This window comes from Schistocerca cancellata, chromosome 1, assembly GCF_023864275.1.
Source record: "Schistocerca cancellata isolate TAMUIC-IGC-003103 chromosome 1, iqSchCanc2.1, whole genome shotgun sequence".
Lineage (NCBI taxonomy): Eukaryota > Metazoa > Arthropoda > Insecta > Orthoptera > Acrididae > Schistocerca > Schistocerca cancellata.
This window is the reverse complement of record NC_064626.1, coordinates 200,616,060-200,637,338: the sequence shown is the minus strand read 5'-3', so window position 1 is coordinate 200,637,338 and position 21,279 is coordinate 200,616,060. Positions and strand designations below refer to the sequence as shown.

The window sequence follows — 21,279 nt, the reverse complement described above, 5'->3', positions numbered from 1 at the left end:
TCCTACCTCATCTTCATCTTCGTCCACTTCTCTTCCCACAATATTGCCTTTAAGTTCATCTCCATTGTGTACACCCTGTCTATACTCCTTCCACCTTTCAGGTTTCCCTTCTTTGCTTAGTACTGGTTTTCCATCTGAGCTCTTGATATTCAAACAGCATCTTTTTTTCCCACAGGTCCTGTAGGTGATATCTGTTTTTCCCTTAGTGAAATACGCTTCTAAATCCTTACATTTGTCCTCCAGCCATTGCTGCTTAGCCATTTTGCCCTTCCTGTCAATATCATGTTTTAAACGTTTGTATTCCCTTTCGCCCGATTCATTTGCTGCATTTTTAAATTTTATTCTTTCATCAGTTAAATTGTGTTATCCAAGAATTTCAACAAGGAATTGCCATTTTACCTATTTGATCCTCTGGTACCTTCACTATTTGATCTCTTGAAGCTATACATTCGTCTTCTACTGTATTCCTTTCCCTTGCTCTAATCAACGCAAACGTTCCCTCTGCAACTCTTAACAACCTTGGATTGTTTCAACTTATACAGGTCCTATGATCTTAATTTCCTACCTTTTTGCAGTTTCTTCAGCCATAATCTACAGGTCAAAACCAACAAATTCCTTGTTTATTGCCTGCACGACGTCCTTCAGGAAATAATTCGAAAACCTAAACTGCGTTCCTCGTGCACTATGGCATGCAGCTGGACCAGTGGACCCACGGCGTTCCATGTAAACACAGTCCACACCAATATGGAGCCACCATCAACTTGCACAGTGCCTTGTTCACAACTTGGGTCCATGGATTTTTGGGGTCTGAGCTACACACGAAGCCTACCATCAGGTCTTACAAACTGAAATCGGGACTAATCGTTCCAGTTTTCTATGGTCCAGTTGATATGGTCACAAGCCGAGGACAGGCACTGCAAAGGCACTCGCGTCGGTCGTCTCTTGCCACAGTCCATTAACGCCAAATTTCGCAGCATTGTCCTAACAGATACGTTCGTCGTACGTTCCACATTGACATGTGCGGTTATTTTAAGCAGTGTTGCTTGTTTGTCAGCGGTGCTCTCCGTCGTTAAGTGACGGACGTCGACCATTGCTTTGTCCGTGGTGAAAATTTGGTATTCTCGGCACAGTCTTGACACTGTGAATGTCCGAATATTGTAGTTCCTAACGATTTACGAAATGTAATGTCCCATGCGTCTACCTCCATCTACCATTCCGCATTCCAAATCTGATAATTTCTACCGTGTGTTCATAATGGCGTCGGAAACCTTTTCACATGAATCACCTTAGTACAAACGACAGCTCCGCCAATGCACTGCCCTTTTATACACGACTGGCCATGTAAGTTGCTACAGCAAGAAGAAATGCAGATGATTAATGGGTATTCATTGGACAAATATATTATACTAGAACTGTCTCGTGAATACATTATCACGCAATTTGGGTGAATAGATCCTGAGAAATCAGTACCCAGAACAACCACCTATGGCAGCAATAACGGCCACGATACGCCTGGGCATTGAGTCAAACAGAGCTTGGATGGCGTGTACAGGTACAGCTGCCCATGCAGCTTCGTCACGATACCACAGTTCATCAAGAGTAGTGATTGGCGTACTGTGACGAGCCAGTTACTCGGCCACCATTGACCAGACGTTTTCAATTGGTGAGAGATCTGGAGAATGTGCTGGCCAGGGCAGCTGTCGAACATTCTCTGTATCCAGAAAGGCCCGTACAGGATCTGCAACATGCGGTCGTGCATTATCCTGCGGAAATGTAGGGTTTCACAGGGATCAAATGAAGGGTAGAATCACGGGTCGTAACACATCTGAAATGTAACGTTCACTGTTGAAAGTGCCGTCAATGTGAACAAGAGGTGACCGAGACGTGTAACCAATGGCACCCCATACCATCACGCCTGGTGATACGCCAGTATGGCGATGACTAATACACGCTTCCAATGTGCGTTCACCACGACGTCGCCAGACACGGATGCGACCATCATGATGCTGTACACAGAACCTGGATTCATCAGAAAAAATGACGTTTTGACATTCATGCACCCAGGTTCGTCGTTGAGTACACCATCGCAGGCGCTCCTGTCTGTGATGCAGCGTCAAGAGTAACCCCAGCCAGGGTCTCCGAGCTGATAGTCCATGCTGCTGCAAACGTCGTCGAACTGTTGGTGCAGATGGTTGTCGTCTTGCAAACGTCCCCATGTGTTGACTCAGGGATCGAGGCGTGGCTGAACGATCCATTACAGCCATGCGGATAAGATGCCTGTCATCTCGACTGCTAGTGATACGTGGCCGTTGGGATCCAGCACGGCGTTCCGTATTACCCTCCTGAACCCACCGATTCCACATTCTGCTGACAGTCATTGGATCTCGACCAACGCGAGCAGCAATGTCGCGATAGGCTACTATCCGACCTTTATCAAAGTCGGAAACGTGATGGTACCCATTTCTCCTCCTTACACGAGGCATCACAACGTTTCACCAGGCAACGCCGGTCAACTGCTGTTTGTGTGTACGAGGAATCGGTTGGAAACTTTCCTCATGTCAGGACGTTGAATGTGTCGCCACTGGCGCCAACCTTGTGTGAATGCTCTGAAAAGCTAATCACTTGCATATCACAGCATCTTCTTCCTGTCGGTTAAATTTCGCGTCTGTAGCAATCTTCTTGGTGTAGCAATTTTAATGGTCAATAGTGTATCTTCTGTGCGGGGTACTGCCGCCGTCTGGATGTGTGCATATCGCTATCCCACGGCTTTTGTCTCCTCGGTGTATACCTATTTGGCAATACGTCTGTTGGATGGCACTTGGCGAGTGCTCGCCCGGTTGAAGGTGAGTGACGGAACTGCAGGCCGAGTGAAGCCATGCTGCATGGAAAGCGAGTGACGGGGAACGAGATCTCAACATGCGACGCAGTTGCAGATGTCCAGTAGAACAGGTGCCATCTGACAGGTGGGTGACTGACCTTGGCGGGCACCATGAGCGGTCGGTCGTCCCTGGAGCAGCCGTAGAGCATCCAGAGCAGGGTGCAGAACGCCGCGGCGCACACCAGCCCCCTGCTCGCCCAGCCGCGGCCCATGGCTCGCCTCGGCTCCAGCGCCCTGCAACACCCAGAAGGCAGCCGTCAGTGCGGTGCCACTCTCTCAGCACAGCCGAGTCTCCGCAGGAGCAGCCGGAAGCTGTAGATGGCAGCGGCTCTGCTGCAAAGTGCTGTCGCGCTCTCCGCGCGGCGATCAATGCGTCACCTGGAGAGCCCTGCAACAGGTGGCCGCTGCCCTCCATCTGCTCCCTGTAACCTCCTCTGGCCCCACTCGGCTCACGTCTTGTCCGTCAGCAGGACTGCCAGGTGTCGGGCCTCCGGCTATACAGGTTGAAAAGTATTTGAACCGACAAACTCTGGGAGGTTGTAGGGGACATCAAAACAAATATTTTCCCCTAGTGTCATTTTTTCCTATGAGGATTATTTAAACCGGTCGAGGCCATATTACTCTCTTCAGTCGTTAGAGGCTATATTACGATCTTCAGTTGTTAGAGAGCGTATTACGCACTTCAGTTATAGGCAACTACTGTCCACCAGTGTAGTAGTTCATTGTCTCTGTTTACTAATGGAGCGATACGCCTGGAGTAAGTACACTGGTATGGTTGGTGCGTGCTACGTAGCGCACCACAACGGACGAGATGCACAGCGGGTTTATCAACAAAAATATCCTAATCGCCCTACACCGCTTCATACGACCTTTGCTGCTGTGTACCAAAGTCTGCCCGAGACCGGGTCATTTAGCAGATTACCTGGACAGGGACGCCGTAGCACGGTAAAAACGCTGCAATTTGAGGAAGCTGTCTTGCAGCATGTGGAGCGGGATCCTTCATTCAGCACTCGTGCAATTGTACGTAACATGGAGTCGAATCCGACGAATGTAAGAACAGTCCTTCGAGAGCAATTGTTACGTCCATTTCACTTAGACCGTTTCCACAACCTGGAACCAGTTGATTATCCACCCAGAGCACAGTTTTTGCAGTGGTACCTGGAACAGTGTGAAATGCATCCTACATTTCCAGCCTCTGCGTTGTTTACCGATGAAGCAACGTTCGGGCGTGATGGAGTCTTCAGCATGCAAAAAATGGTTCAAATGGTTCAAATGGCTCTGAGCACTATGGGACTTAACATCTGAGGTCATCAGTCCCCTAGAACGTAGAACTACTTAAACCTAACTAACCTAAGGACATCACACACATCCATGCCCGAGGCGGGATTCGAACCTGCGACCGTAGCAGTCGCGCGGTTCCGGACTGAGCGCCTAGAACCGCTAGACCACCGCGGCCGGCTTTCAACATGCACAATTCGTATGTTTGGAGTGAGGATAGCTCATATGCTACATTTACTAGCGCTCATAAAGTGCGGTTGTTCGTTAATGTGTGGGTCAGTGTTGTTGGGGACTGTTTAATTTGGCCGTATCTGCTACCTAGGCCATTAAATGGCGGGCACTATTACAATTTTCTCGCCAGAGCATTGCCAGAATTGCCGGAAGACGTCCCGCTCCCTACAAGACAACACATGTGGTTCCAACATGACGGGGCACATTCAGTCGTCGTGTGCGACGATTTCTGGACCGACGGTTCCCAGAAACATGGATTGGCAGAGGTGGTCCTGTACCATAGCCTGCTCGATACCCAGATATGTCCCCTCTGAACTTCTTGTGTGGGGAGAGATACGCAACCTTGTTTACGCAACTCCTGTTGCATCAGAAGAGGATCTGGTTGCCCGGATAGTAGCAGCAGCAGCAACAATTCAGGATACTCCTGGAGTTTTAGCCCGAGTAAGACAGAACATAATCCGACGGCGTAACCTTCGTTTACGTATCAATGGAGGCATTTTTGAAAACCTACTGTAATTGAAATTGGGTTGTGTTAATGTGTTGTCTCCTGGTCATAAAAAAATGGAAAAGTGTTTATTGGTTTAATTAATTTGCCGCCAGAGAAATTTTCCTCTACCAGTGCAAATACTACTCATAGGACAAAATAACACCAGGGAAAAATATATGTTTTGATGTCCCCTACAACGTCATAGAGTTCGTCGGTTTAAATACTTTTCACCCTGTATATACGAGGCGTGTTTTTTTAAGAAAGTACCGTTTTGAAATTAAAAAACACGTGCTAAGGTATCTCAGTAATCTACGCACTGACGCCATTACAGTCTGATTCTCCCTTGTTTACGTTGTGTACTGAGTGTTTAAGACGCCTCCGATAATCGTGATTCCCGCCGACTGTGAAGTGTTATGTGTGTCGACAGAAGTGCCGACACAGTGTTATTATGAAGGGGCCGAATAGGGCACGCGTCAACTCACGCCGTCCTGCGTTAAGTCTGAAACAGGATACTTCATAAATGCTATAAAGAAAACAACGGAGCTTCTCGTATACTCAACTTTATTCTCCTGTGTGGTACATCTCCATGGTGAATACAAGTAAGACTCTCTCCAGATATGGTTAACTGCGCCTTGCTAGGTCGTAGCTATGGACTTAGCTGAAGGCTATTCTAACTGTCTCTCGGCAAATGAGAGGAAGGCTTCGTACGTCTAGTCGCTAGCAATGTCGTCCGTACAACTGGGGCGAGTGCTAGTCCGTCTTTCTAGACCTGCCATGTGGTGGCGCTAGGTCTGCAAGTACTGATGGCGGCGACACGCGGGTCCGACATGTACTAATGGACCGCGGCCGATTTAAGCTACCACCTAGCAAGTGTGGTGTCTGGCGGTGACACCACATGAAGTACGGGCTGTTATAAGATTTCTTAGTCCTGAAGGCCTAAAAGCGATCGATTTGATTTGATTTGATTTATTATAGGTCCTGTAGATCATACAATTTGTACAGCAACGCACATCATGATATAGGTCAATTTGAAAAATTATGTTAAGGTGGTGTATGACAAGAGATGACAGTAGTGGCACATAACTCACATAGCAGAATACATATAGCATGTATAGACAAAGTATAAAAAAGGTGGTGTGTAATGAGATGACGGTGGTGCATACTGCACATAGCAGAATACATATAAGAGATACGGACAGAATATGAGTAACAAACAATAATTAAATTATCTTACTAAGTAGAAATATCTACAAGTGAATATACAGCTTATTACAAGTAATTAAAATATTATGGTACATAGTTCACAAAGCAGAATACATGTATGAGATACAGACAGAATATAGATAAGATACAATAATTAAATTATCTTACTAAGTAGAAACATCTACAACTGAATAAACAGCTTATTGCAAGTAATTAAAATTTTGTTTCAAGAAATGTACAGAATAGAAACTGATTTAGTAGCAATTCCTTTAATTTAATTCTCATTATTTTTCGGTTTTTGCTTGTTTTTATGTCTGTTGGGAGGCGGTTGTATATTTTAATGCCCATACATTTAACAGCATTCGCATATAATTTTGTGTTGTGGACTATAATTTGTAACTGTGTTTTATTTCTGGTGTCATGTGTGTGGCGGTCTGCATTTATGTCGAGGGCATCCAAGTGCTGTACTGAAAAACAAGCTAGTTCCAATATGTAGAGACATGGCAGTAGCAGGATTTTTAGCTGTTGAAATAGTGGTTTACAGTGTTCAGTTCTTTTTTTACATTTCATTATTCTTACTACTTTTTTTGTAATTTGAAAATTGTGAGAGAATCAGAGCTCTTTCCCCAGAAGATTAGGCTATAGCTCAAGACACACTCAAACAGGGCATGGTACACCAGCTTCAAGGTATCTACACTGGCTGTGATCGTAATAGATAGCAGGTTTTACTAAGCTTTTGTGAGAATGCCTCAATATGTGGTTTCCAATTTAGTGTGTTACTGATGGTAAGTCCAAAAAATTGGTGTCCTGCCTGTTCGTAATGTCATCTTTCCCGATAACTATAACTGCATTGAAGGGGGTTAGATTTTGTCTAGTATGGAAGTTCATACATACAGTTTTTTGACTATTTATGAGTAGTCTATTTGCTTCAAAACACGATTGTAAATGACAAGTAGTTTCATTAACTGCATCTTGCAGTGTGTCACCTCTACTGTTTATCAGGATATTTGTGTCGTCCGCATACAGAAAGGAGCATGGCATTTGGTATGTGTTCTGGGAGATCATTTATGTACAATATGAAAAGAACAGGGCCAAGGACAGATCCCTGAGGGACGCCATTTGTTATATGTAGTATATCTGACCTGCAGTGCCTCAATGTCTCATCATATTCATCGTGAGATCTGTGCAGTTTACGGAGAAAACATAATGATGGAATGGTAAGAAAATGGGTGAGAGCATTTAAAGATGACTGCACAAATGTGCATGACGAACAACGGAGTGGGCGTCCTTCGGTCGTTAATCAAAGTCTGGTGCAGGAAATGGAGAATAAGGTGAGAGAAAACAGACGCTTTACGATTTCCTCCTCGTGGGATGACTTTCCCAATGTTTCTCGTAGTGTTTTGTATGGCACTGTGACCGAGCACTTGAATTACCGAAAATTGTGCGCACGTTGAGTACCGAAAATATTGAGGGATGTGCACAAAACCAAACGTTTAGACAGTGTATTGACTTTCCTTGAGCGGTACCACAACGACGGTGATGAATTCTTAAGCGAAACTGTTATGGGCGATGAAACATGGGTGGCTTACGTCACACCAGAATCAAAGCAACAGTCCATGGACAGGCGCTGCAGTCTGGAACCGCGCGACCGCTACGGTCGCAGGTTCGAATCCTACCTCAGGCATGGATGTGTGTGATGTCCTTAGGTTAGTTAGGTTTAAGTAGTTCTAAGTTCTAGGGGACTGATGACCTCATAGTTAAGTCCCATAGTGCTCAGAGCCAACCAATATTTTCGACGTTCTTTTTCATTCCATTCGCGTTCTGAGCGAGCGAAACATGACTGTCTATATGTCATCCTACGTGACCTTATCTCTCTTATCGCATTCTTATGGTCCCTACGCGACATTTACGGTGGTGGCTGCACAATGATCGAACAGTGCTCTAGATTTAGGGTTTCGCGAGAACTTTCTTCGAAGGAATTCCATTTAAGTTCCAAGAGCATTTCTGTTACAGGCCTTACCGCCATTTTATGATCCTAGCAGAGTGCCTTTAATTCGTTCGATATCAGTTTGCACGCCTTCTTGATAAGAACCCATAACACTGGAACAATAGAATTCTTCACACTAGTTTGTAAGGAATTTCCTTTATATATGTACAGCATTTCCCAGCACCCTCTCGACAAATGTGCCTTCCATTCACCTTTCCTAGTACTGATTTTATATTATCAATCAGTTTTTATTGATTCTTACTATTACCTTTAAATTCACACACTTTTTTATAGGCAACATTTCAAGAGAGCTGCCATGCAGTGCAGTAAGCGGAAATCACGTACAAGTTTTTCTGCATTTCCTTATGAACGTCCAGCGACGCTACCTTGCTGGACACAACAGCAAAGAATCTTATTGCGCTGCTGATGTTATCTGATAAATCGTTACTGTATATTGACAGCTTCCTTACTATCTGCTTAGCAGTCGAAAGACTAGCAAACAATAGAAAAGATTGACGGCATCAAACCAGTCGGAGGACGAAGTGGACCAAATGTGAGTGGTAGTGCGACCAGACAATTATGAGGGTCGTTCAGTAAGTCATGCCCCACAATTTTTCTCTTAGAACAAATTTATTGTTAAGAGTCAGAATTTGGTGACAATATACATCAACATCTTGTCCATGTCCTATTTTTCTATGTCGTCTCCATCACCTTCTATGGCCAACGTTGTGGAAGAGAATGTATTCCCTGCTGGTAAAAGCTCTTCTCCAGTAGGCGCAGCCATGTTTTCAGTGCATGACTGACGCGCTCATCATCTTCAAACTGTATAGCCAGTTGTCGTGTTGTGATGCGCCGGTCGGCACGAATAATGGCATCCGCACGATTCAGCATGTCTGGAGCAGTGGCTGTGACAGGACGTCCCGAGCGTGGCCGATCATGGAGCTCTGTTTTTTACATTTCCTGACGCTGTAACTTTCTTTACCTATAGCCCAACTGTACTGCTAGCACCTGCACCATCGCCATACACTGCACACAAACGTTTATGGATGTTCACCACGGTTTTCTTTCTCCCCACAAGAATTCAATAACAGCGCGCTGCTTGTAACGTGAGTCGTATGTTGACGCCATTTTGACGCTGTACTACGGCACTTCCATCAGCCAGAACGCTTCGAAACTTCGCCGGAGCACAGAACGAACATGAAATGTGAAGAACCAACAAGGACGTTTGTCTATGTATATTAATGGCTTTTTTTTAAAAAAAAATGTGGGGCATTAGTTATTGAAAGACCCTCTTACTTTGTGCAAGACACTAAGCACGCTAAAAACCAGTTTCTCCTTAATACCGTCACAATCTTCATATCAAGAAAATGGAAGGCTCTGCAGACGCACCATTGACTTATACAGGGTGAGTCACCTAATATTACCGCTGCATATATTTCGTAAACCACATCAAATACTGACGAATCGATTCCACAGACCGAACGTGAGGAGAGGGGCTGGATTGGTTAATGCAAACCATAAAAAAATGCACGGAAGTATGTTTTTTAACGCAAACCTACGTTTTTTTAAATGGAACCCCGTTAGTTTTGTTAGCACATCCGAACATATAAACAAATACGTAATCAGTGCCGTTTGTTGCATTGTAAAATGTTAATTACATCCGGAGATATTGTAACCTAAAGTTGACGCTTGAGCACCACTCCTCCGCTGTTCGATCGTGTGTATCGGAGAGCACCGAATTACGTAGGGATTCCAAAGGGAACGGTGATAGACCTTAGGTACAGAAGAGACTGGAACAGCACATTACGTCCACATGCTAACACCTTTTTATTTGTCTTTTTCACTGACGCACGTGTACATTACCATGAGAGGTGAGGTACACGTTCGACGGGCGTTTCATACTACGTGGAGGACGCATAAATTGGCCAGCCCGTTCTCCTCATCTTACACCTCTGGACTTCTTTCTGTGGGGTACGTTGAAGGAGAATGTGTACCGTGATGTGCCTACAACCCCAGAGGATATGAAACAACGTATTGTGGCAGCCTGCGGCGACATTACACCAGATGTACTGCGGCGTGTACGACATTCATTATGCAAGAGATTGCAGTTGTGTGCAGCAAATGATGGCCACAACATTGAACATCTATTGGCCTGACACGTCGGGACACACTCTATTCCACTCCGTAATTGAAAACGGAAACCACGTGTGTACGTGTACCTCACCCCTTATGGTAATGTACATGTGCGTCAGTGAAAAAGACCAATAAAATGGTGTTAGCATGTGGACGTAATGTGCTGTTCCAGTCTCTTCTGAATCTAAGGACCATCACCGTTCCCTTTGGATCCCTACGTAATTCGGTGCTCTCCGATACACACGATCGAACAGCGGAGGAGTAGTGCTCAAGCGTCAACTTTAGGTTACAATATCTCCGCATGTAATTAACATTTTACAATGCAACAAACGGCACTGATTACGTATTTGTTTATATGTTCCGATGTGCTAACAAAACTAACGGGGTTCCATTTAAAAAAACGTAGGTTTGTGTTAAAAAAACATACTTCCGTCCATTTTTGTATGGTTTGCATTAACCAATCTAGCCCCTCTCCTCACGTTCGGTCTGTGGAATCGATTCGTCAGTATTTGATGTGGTTTAGGAAATATATCCAGCGGTAACGTTAGGTGACTCACCCTGTATATGGTAATGAAGGAATTACAGTACATATAACTGATTGCCTATTCGAACTATGAGCGTCTGCACCATAACATAGAATGTCAGTCAGGGCATAAAACCAAGTATTCATACTGTTTAACCCTTTTTTTCTTTAATTTTGTATCATCTCCTTCAACCCATATGGGCGGCGTATTGGGCTGTCAACAGTACAATATTCCGCTCCACAGCGAAGGGCATTTTTGAAAATACACTAAAGAGGAGGTAAAGAACATGAGAACTGATTACCTATTTTAAATTAAAGTGAAATACTAGCATCTAAAAGACGCAAATGTATTCATTTTAAAAACCACATTGTAGAATGATGAAATTTTCGTGATAAAAACACTGCAGCATTTCCCTTTCACTTGATATCTGAAGAACCTGCACTGGAACAAAAGTATTTCGGAAGAAGAGGGTTCCATGGGGTTGAGGGGTAGGAAAACTGTAGAGGTGAAGGTGGGTGTTCAGGTGGATAGTGGGAAGACAGAAGGTCACCAGAGTGTGAGGAGGAGTTTAGTTTCTGGTTACAGTTATGGTAACATGAGGAAATGGATGGGGAAGGATGGAGAGTGATAGGGAAGAAGAGAGTCCTGATGAGGAGAGGAATGAGTGAGGAAGAGTTAAAGTTGGTGCGAGGGATAAATATGGGGGCACATCTCATTGTCTGGGGGGGAGTTGGTTGAAGCTGCGTTGGTATAGGATACGGAGTGTGTGCCGCTGTAAGTACGGTGAGATGTGTTTGTAACGCCGCGGCAGCACACCAGGATTGGTCATCAGAGGACAGACAATGGGGTTATTTGAATCTAATTTGCGAATAGCATAGTAGATACGGAGGTATTCGATGTGCGTGAGAAGGGGTCGGAATTTGATGAGTGGTAGAGGATCCATGTGCGACAAGGTAAACGAATGCAGATAGTGAGACGGGGTGCATGGTGCTCCAGGAAAATGTTTTGTGGTAAGTTCCTATGCGATCAAATTGCTAAGGTCATCGATCCCTAAGCTTACACACTACTTAACCTAACTTGAACTAACTTACGCTATGGACAACACACACACCCGTACCCGAGGGAGGACTCAAACCTTCGACGGGGGTAGCCGCGCGAACCGTGGCAAGGCGCCTAAGACCGCATGGCTACCACGCGCGGCGGTGTTCGAGGATCTGAAGGGACTTATAGAACTGCGCGGGGGCAGAAATCCATTCAGCATTTAAATAGCGAAAGTTGAGTAGAAACAAAATTTTGTAAGTAACGAGGATGGTCGTTCAATCCTTAGTTGAAACTTTGATATAACTCGAGCATTTTGTAGAAATTTCAAATAAAATTATAACTTTTCTGCTACACTTTGCTGACGAAAATCTCTTCTTCCAACCAAGTGGCAATCTTGGTAAACCACAAAGCTACGTCCGTCTTTAGATAAGATACACAACTGCACCTGTAGCGGCCAGTCTCTAACGTGGCGCCACAAAGTTATGGCAAGTCGCCGCACAGACGGCGCACTTAACAGCAACCTCATTATGCTTCCGCCAAGGGACTCACAAACAGTACGATACAGCTACCGACAGTTATGTCTTCCGCCACAGGAGGTGCTGACACCAGGGACTACATCCTGCATCCGCCAAACAGATCGCAAATGACGATTCTTCATCCGCTCGCGGAAAATGCGGACGGACAGCTGCAGCCGGCCAGTTGTCAGAACAGTCGCAGATCACCAGCTGCTCACAAGTTCCACTAGCAGCGTAGTTAGCTGAACTTACAGGCCAGCAGTTACCAATAGGTGATCATCGAACAATCAGCGCCGAGTGTCCAAGTGTTTATCATTATTTGAGCGTGAACTACAAACTGTCTCAGCGGTCCAGATTGGACAACTAGATTAGTTAGCCAACGTGCACTGCGTTAGTTAAGAGTGGAGTTAAGAACTTTTACTACATTGCCACGTCTGTTCATTAGACTTCTATGCCACGCAGTCTCGGGCGCCTAGCCATGGTTCGCGCGGCTCCCCACGTCGGTGGTTCGAATCCTCCCTAGGATATAGGTGTGTGTGTAAGCTAGTTTAAGTTAGATTTAGTAGTGTGTAAACCTATGGACCGATGACCTCACCAGTTTAGTGCCATAGTAACTTAACACCACACTAGAGTATTTGTACAGTATATTATTTTAATAAATAACTAGTTGAGAAACCTTGCGTTGCCCAGGTCAGAATATACAGGGCATGGGACAAGGTGTGATACCATTCTAGATACGAGATACATACAGATGCTTATCTTTTTAAGGATATTATTAATGTATTTATCCTGTCAATGAGGTAGTTTGGTCGTGGAGCATGGCAGTGGGTCAGTGTGTTGGGCAAAAACCCGTGAAATATGGAGCAAAACATACTCATAGGAATTAAAAACCATTCAAAAGCCAATATCGCTTAAGAAATTTCTTTATTTATGAAGGCTGGTTGCAACACTCATTGCTGTCATCCCCATATCTTTAACATCTTCTTGTTGCAAACCATGCTTATTTTGCACTAAACCTCACGCAAAAGATGTCAAGTAGAGTTTTATCCAGCGTAAAGTGAGCATGTTTTACAGCAAAAAATGTTAAAGATCTGAAGGTGAAAGCATTGACTGTTGAAACCGGTCGTCTTAAGTAAAGAAATTTTTATACGATCTTTTCTTTTGAATGGTTTTTAACAAAACAGATCGCCCTTCAATACTCTGAAAATGAGAAAATTCACCCTTTGGTATGTCTGTGTAAGATAATTTTAATACCGCTTTGGATGGAACAGAGTGAGGATTGTATAAGCGTCTATATTTTCAATACGATGAAGTTAAAACATTTTCTCTATTCGAAAATATACAGCATGAATATGTTTTAGGAAATGCGTACTAACCAGTTCTATTTAATTTTTCACATTTATTTCTATCAGTCTTTTGAAACCATCATCCAAGGAAAAGCAAAAACCGATTTTCCTTTCACATTTCACACATGATGTTAAAGACAAATGCCATAATGCAGGGGACATCATGACACACATCAGCAGCTGCCAATGAAATATTATGACTTGTTGAACCGAAATACAGAGACTCAGAGTTAAAAAGTCGTAGAGAATACAGCTTTTTCTAAGAGAACTAAGTGTTCCATATGGCGCTTTTTATCGAGATATGTGCCAACAAAGATCACCCACTTCCACCCACCACAATAGGGATAGAACACCTTCAGGATTGTATCACTATTACACTGCATCGTGAATGAAAAAACAAAGTTTTCATCTGTACAGTAGAGGGTCGTGTCCTGTCCGTCATCTCAATAGCAATGTAAAACCGATTCAAAAGTAAGGACTACACAACAATCAATACATGAGTGGAGAAAATCACCGACCGGCCCGGGAATCGATTCAGGCCCTTTGGCTGAGCAGTCCGTCACCCTGATCGCGTAGTTGCTGAGGCGGACATATGGGAAAGTTCGTAGCTCACATATTATTTAACTTTACCTAAGAATATTTACTGCTACATATTTCATTGAGTGTTGATCGCCACACTTACCCACTGCCACGTACTGCGACCAAACTCCCTTACTAGCAGCATGTGACCAAGGGCTCTTTATCTCCACAAACACCAATAGGTGGTAATGGATGGTCATAGAGAGAAGTCAGTCTGTACACACACACCAAAGCCTTTTACATATAGATACATGGTACAATTAAGCGCCAAATAAACTGTCATAGGCATGCGTATCCAAATGCAGAGATATGTAAACACGCAGAATACGGCACTGCGATCGGCAGTGCCTATATAAGAAAACAAGTGTCTGATGCAGTTGTTGGATCGGTTACTGCTGCTACAATGACAGGTTAATAAGATTTAAGTGAGTTTCAAAGTGGTGTTACAGTTGTAAGGTGTCAGGCAAATCCAACACCTTCCATGAAAACTCTGACATGACAGCAACTCCGGCAATATGTCACATAGCTCTGAATAAATCCTGACATTTAATTAACCAAAGTAATACGATCAATGAGTGAGCAAATGGAATACCACAGATAACACAAGAATGCCTAAATGCATGTCATACCTTCCCACCGTGAAACAGACGCAGTTCCGAGCGGAGAAACGAGAACAGGAGCCAAGAGCAGGGCTGTGTAGGCTAGAAGACCCTACGATAAGGGACACCCACATCACCGGCCGACCGCCGGTAAGTCTATCCCCCAGCCCATGTTAAAAGATAGAGCCCTCCAGAAGAACAGTATAGATCTTATGATAACACTAAAAGGGCCACACCAGCTGCAAGTTTTAGCGTGAGACTATACGTGTCTCTGTTACGTAGCAAACATTGAAAACATTGCTCCACTACGAAAAGTATAACGTTTCTCATTGGATAGACAGAATTTTTGTAGGCGGAGCATAAGGTTAACATTGAAACGCTGATTGGTCAGTTGAAAACACAGCCAGATACCTTTTTCTTAAACCAATTTCGGTAAACAGTAGTAAGGAGAAGTTCGAGAGAGTTGCTACCGAGACGGTGAGGTGTGTGAAGCTGCACCACCCGCCGCCCCTGACGCTGCCTAACCACCGACAAGGTAATGAACGCTCGTGATGCCGCATAAGAGCGTATAAGGCTTCACTAAGAACTGCAGAAGTATCATCTGTTACAACCCCTTTTTACGTAATACTAGTGTCGATCGTCAATTAAATTTCGTGGTATTCACATTCGCTACTTAAAGTTAAAATCTGAAACACGATGATTTTTCTGTTATATAATTATTGAGAAGCCACATCAGCCACTGTAATTTAGGACAAGTTAAGTAAGTAATTAAAGATAATTAAGGGTCTCTGTAGACCATTTTTATAGTTTTCTCTTTTATGAAATTTAATTTAAACCTAGATGATAGATTTCATATGGCATTGGTCACCCTTCGATCCATTATAGAACTTGGAAACCCGTTCACATTTTAGTTGAACGCAGTTGGTTTTTATCATCCTGTATTAAAATATTTCCTTTTATCAATAGTGCAATTTATAAACAATGTTTTGTGAGTAGAATAAAAATTCCAGTGGTGAACTTAACTGTTTTTTCGACGTTATTTTACCAGCTAACTAAAAATAGGAAAGCCTTGAACCCCGTCCACTAAATTTAGTTAGTATTAAGATTCTTTTATAGGGAGTGCAGTGGAGCTGATGCTGAAATGATTGAGTATTTGATTATATCATCGCTAGTCTCACTAAACTCTTCTGAACTCTACATGACATGTGCGGTCTGGCGTCTCATTACCAGCAATAGGTCCCAGGTTCAAACTAGCCAATTCCCTAAAAAACACGCTCAGAGCATCGTTGCACGAAAGTGGTAGGGAGACACGACTTAGAACAAACAGACATCACTCGGAATGTTAGACAGTCGGCGCACGAGCGATGGGACACAGCATCTCCGAGGTAGCGAAGAAGTGGGGATTTTCCCATACGACCATTTCACCAGTGTACCATGAATATCAAGAATGCAGTAACAACATCAAATCTCCGACATCGGTGTTGCTGGAAGAAGATCCTGAAAGAAAGGGACCAACGACAACTGATGAGAATCGTTCAACGTGACAGAAGTGGAACACTTCCACAAACTGTTGCAGATTTCAGTGCTGGGGCATTAACAAGTGCGAACCATTCCACGAAACATCATCGATATGGGCTTTCGGAGCGAAAGGCCCACTCGTTCACCCTTGATGACTGCACGACGCAAAGCTTTACGCCTCGCCTGGGTTCGTCAACAACGACATTGAACTGTTGATGGCTGGAAACATGTTGCCTGGTTGGACGAGTATCAAATTGTATCAAGCGGATGGACGTGTACTGGTATGGGACCCTGCATGTCAGAATGGGACTGATCAAGGTGTTGAAGGATCTGTAATTGTGTGGGGCTTGTGAAGTTCGAGTGATATGGAACCCCTGATACGTCTAGGTACGATTCTGACAGGTGGCTCATACGTAAGCGTCCTGTCTGATCCTCTGTATCCATTGTGCATTGCGACTAGTTGGGCAATTCAGGCAGTACAATGCGACACCCCACAAGTCCAGAATTGCTACAGAGTGCCTCTGGGAACACTCTACTGAGTTTAAACACTTCCGCTGGCCAACAAAATCCCCAGACATGAACATTATTGGGCATATCTGGGATGTCTTACAACTTGCTGTTCAAAAGAGATCTCCACCCCTCTTACGGACTTATGTACAGCCCTGCAGGATTCATGGTGTCAGTTCTCTCCGGCACTGCTTCAGACATTAGTCTAGTCTACGTCGTGTTGTGGCACTTCTACGTGCTCACGGGGGCCCTACACGATATTAGGCAGATGTACTAATTTCTTTGGCTCTTCGGTGTATATTGTTATCAGTTAATCGCGGTATCACGCACATTATTTGTTTTTAGGATTCTGATTCAGAACCCTTATAGGATCAGTTTGTTGTTTGTCTGCCTGTCTGTGTATTTGCCTGTTAAACAGCCTTCTACTCAGGAATAAGTAGACGTATCAAGTTACGTCACATGTTAAGTTATACAGACACTTGCTAATGTAAAAAAATTGAAGATTCTAAGCCAGTACAATCAAAAGATACTACCATTTATATCACATTTTTGATAGAATGAGATTTTCACTCTGCAGCGGAGTGTGCGCTGATATGAAACTTCCTGGCAGATTAAAACTGTGTGCCCGACCGAGACTCGAACTCGGGACCTTTGCCTTTCGCGGGCAAGTGCTCTACCATCTGAGCTACCGAAGCACGACTCACGACCGGTACTCACAGCTTTACTTCTGCCAGTATCTCGTCTCCTAGAGCACTTGCCCGCGAAAGGCAAAGGTCCCGAGTTCGAGTCTCGGTCAGGCACACAGTTTTTCAAATGGTTCAAATGGCTCTGAGCACTATGGGACTTAACATCTATGGTCATCAGTTCCCTAGAACTTAGAACTACTTAAACCTAACTAACCTAAGGACAGCACACAACACCCAGCCATCACGAGGCAGAGAAAATCCCTGACCCCGCCGGGAATCGAACCCGGGAACCCGGGCGTGGGAAGCGAGAACGCTACCGCACGTCCACGAGATGCGGGCGGCACACAGTTTTAATCTGCCAGGAATCTGCAATTCAACGGGTTATAAATACTGGAATTTGAGAAATATGCTAACAGTGAGTTTTGGATACGTTTTTATAGCTTGCGTGTTAAATGAAAGTGAATTTTGAAGTTTGTAAGGTACCTTTCTACTATTACGATTCTGTAACAACTAAATACTAATACCACACATTGTACATAATGAATTTTGTACAGAACGGTCAGTGCGCGAGTCCTCCTGGCGCCTGGCCGACTTTTTATTTTATTATCGGTCTGCGACGAGTTTAGCAAGCCTTATAAATAAGGCAGCTACTGTCCTGCGGTAGGTGGTTGGCTTCCCACTACCTTCGTGCTGTCTGCCAAACTTCTTTGTTAAACATAACAATACTAATCGTAACGCCACAGTGTTATTAACACGAAATCCAAGCGCTATTCATGACCAGTACACGGTAAAAAGTCTACATTTACATATTTCTCATCGTCTTTCCCTTAATAGGACGAGGTACTCACTTTTTTACAGTTAGCAAGATGTATTACAATGGTCTGCTGTTAGGTATCTGCCTATACGAACATAAAAGCAAACGCAATGTATCAGTAGTAATAACCTATATGTTAGTAACAGCCTTTTATGTAAAATAATTGAAGATAGTGCTGATTGTATTAGTAGTTTCATTAGTAGTAAAACAGGTGGCTGTAGTCGTTTTCGCAGTAGCACCGACTATAGCACGCCAAAAAAGCGAATGTAAAATAAGTAAAAACAGAAAAATCAGAAGATTTACAGAGAGAACCCAGACCTGGAAGGGAGTAGAAAATTATTCAGTAAGAAACTGCATGTATATAAGCGTGTAGGAAATCAGGAGAAAGATTAGTAATTGTAGGACTGAAGCAAATTTAAGATAAATAATAGTGTAAATTCAGATTAAGGTTTAGATCAACTAAACCGTATGACAACTGTACATGAATTTTTATTCCGAATTTTGGTCTGTGGAATAGAATAGTATTAAAATTGTGCTGGGCTTAAAGCTGTGTCAACTTATGAAATAATTAAAAAATGCTGGAATAGTGACGCGTCATCCCTGTCGCAGCTGCCTTCTCTTGGGCATAGGCTAACCGACTGGGATGTGAGAGCTTCAGTACACTGCATTTGTGACTGCGTAATAAGACCGCTGTAGTTACATTTTTTAGGTTTTATTGGCTGTAAAATAACATTGATGGGTTTTGGGATGTGGCAGACTAACAGTGGGTTACACAGACGGCTTGCTGGTAATTGGTAGTCCGCTACGAATCTGCGGCTAGCTTCTGGGTGCCGAGTTTTCTTAGTGTTAGTAGCGGAGAAACGACATCAGTTGCGTGGGCGCTGTTTGTTTAGCCCAGGGCTGGCCAAACAGCGCGAGCGCTCCTGCCGCGCAGCTGGCCAGCGCTACCAGCGCAGCGGCGAGTGCAGCCGCAGAGTGAGGAGGCAGAAGAAAATGAGGGAGGAGGAGGAGGAGGAGGACAGTAGTGTTTAACGTCCCGTCGACAACGAGGTCATTAGAGACGGAGCACAAGCTCGGATTAGGGAAGGATGGGGAAGGAAGTCGGCCGTGCCCTTTCAAAGGAACCATCCCGCCATTTGCCTGAAGTGATCCAGGGAAATCACGGAAAACCTAAATCAGGATGGCCGGACGCGGGATTGAACCGTCGTCCGCCCGAATGCGAGTCCAGTGTGCTAACCACTGCGCCACCTCGCTCGGCGAAGAAAATGAGGGATGCAGCCGGACGCCGTTAGCGAAAAGTAGTCGCCTTGCCAGACGCTGAGTAGTTTGCTGACAATAGTGCTTACGTTAAATTAGATGTATGTCCTGCGTTAGGTGTACTACGGCTTCTAAGCACTTATCCAGAGAAGAAGAAGTGGAGACGCCAGCACTTATCCAGGAAAGATATAGTGGCGAGGTGACATCGCGGAATGCTAAATGAGAATTGCCTTACTTTTCATTTAAAGGTCATCTAAACTGCTTAATATGCCATCGCTCTCTTATTGGAACCTCATTACGTAAAGATGATGATGTGCAGTAGTTGCTGGTTGAACTCAAGGCGATCATTAGGGACAAAACTCAGTAAAAGGTAAGGAGGTTGGTGACAAAATGTTTTATGGTCGTCATCACCAGTTATTTGAATTCATTGTCTTAATACAAGGGAAGAATCGTTTTGGTAACTGATACGGTGGATATGATTGATACTGTCGAACAGAAAGTAATCAGATTGAAACATCAGCATCAGGTGCATATTACGCGACAGTTCTAGTAACTCGTGGCAGTCATCTGTTGACCAGACGTGACTGACTACGTTTCAGTAACTGAAAAACCTCATCCTGAGTTCTCGAAGAGATTTCGAGACGTAGCATGACAGACGATGGATTTCGATCTATTTATGAACCTGCAGCCTGATGCTTGACAACAATTTGTCAGACGATTCTCGCATTTGGCTTCTAACGTACCTCATTACGTCCACTTGATCTTATAGATATCCAGTGTAATACCCAGCTCAACGACCTCTTTGTTCAGTCCAGGAATCTAGAAGACTACTATAAAATGCTACCCAAAGAACAACATCCTCAACTGCTAAACCGATGAAGTTATGTCAGTATTTGGGTCAGCATATGTGGGAACATTTTTTCTATTATGAAATTGACAAAGTTCCACCTACATTCAGGTTTGACAGATATTAATCCCTGTAACTCCGTCTGCTTGATTCTGGATATGGAACCACAGTTCCAGGTATATTACAAATTCTAAAATCGAAATGTGTATAACTTTATAAAGGTCACAACTTCATATTAAATGGTTGTATTTAAAGCTTTCCGTTCTTCCCATAACGTGTAGGTTTTCACGACTTGCGCCTTCGTTAGTTAAAACTTCCGGGCTAAGAGGTCGTGGACCAGCGGTAGACATTCTTCATGGTGACGTTTCGTTGCCAACTGCAGGCAACATCTTCCGAGGTGAACCAGCTACTGGCTGCTAGGCGGTGGAGGTTCCGTTTTGCCGGCCGGAGTAGCCGAGCGGTTAAAGGCGCTACAGTCTGGAACCGCACGACCGCTACGGTCGCAGGTTCGAATCCTGCCTCGGGTATGGATGTGTGTGATGTCCTAAGGTCAGTTAGGTTTAAGTAGTTCTAAGTTCTAGGGGACTTATGACCACAGCAGTTGAGTCCCATAGTGCTCAGAGCCATTTGAACCATTTTTGGTTCCGTTTTCTATAGAGCGCATAGAGGGCGCCACCACTCGTCAAGTGCTGTCGATAGTGAAACTATCCTGATTAACGTCATTGCACTCGATCAGAGGTAATCAGTTGTCACATCGTTGGTACAAAGTCGACCGCCAAATCTTATCTAACTTTTAAGCCTTCTTCTTTCCTGTTAAAATTATGGTGGTGTTTTGTACTTCTGCTCAGC

The 21,279-nt window shown here is 44.1% G+C and overlaps 1 protein-coding gene across 1 annotated transcript in view; it reads right to left on the bottom strand.

The window, feature by feature from the left end:
• The window catches only part of LOC126163143 (protein-tyrosine sulfotransferase-like), a 199,761-nt gene that overhangs the window by 167,658 nt on the left and 10,824 nt on the right, over positions 1–21,279 (bottom strand). The window contains exon 2 of the mRNA XM_049920111.1: positions 2,977–3,112. Coding sequence (XP_049776068.1) covers positions 2,977–3,112 — 136 coding nt within the window. The remainder of the gene's footprint in view (positions 1–2,976; positions 3,113–21,279) is intronic.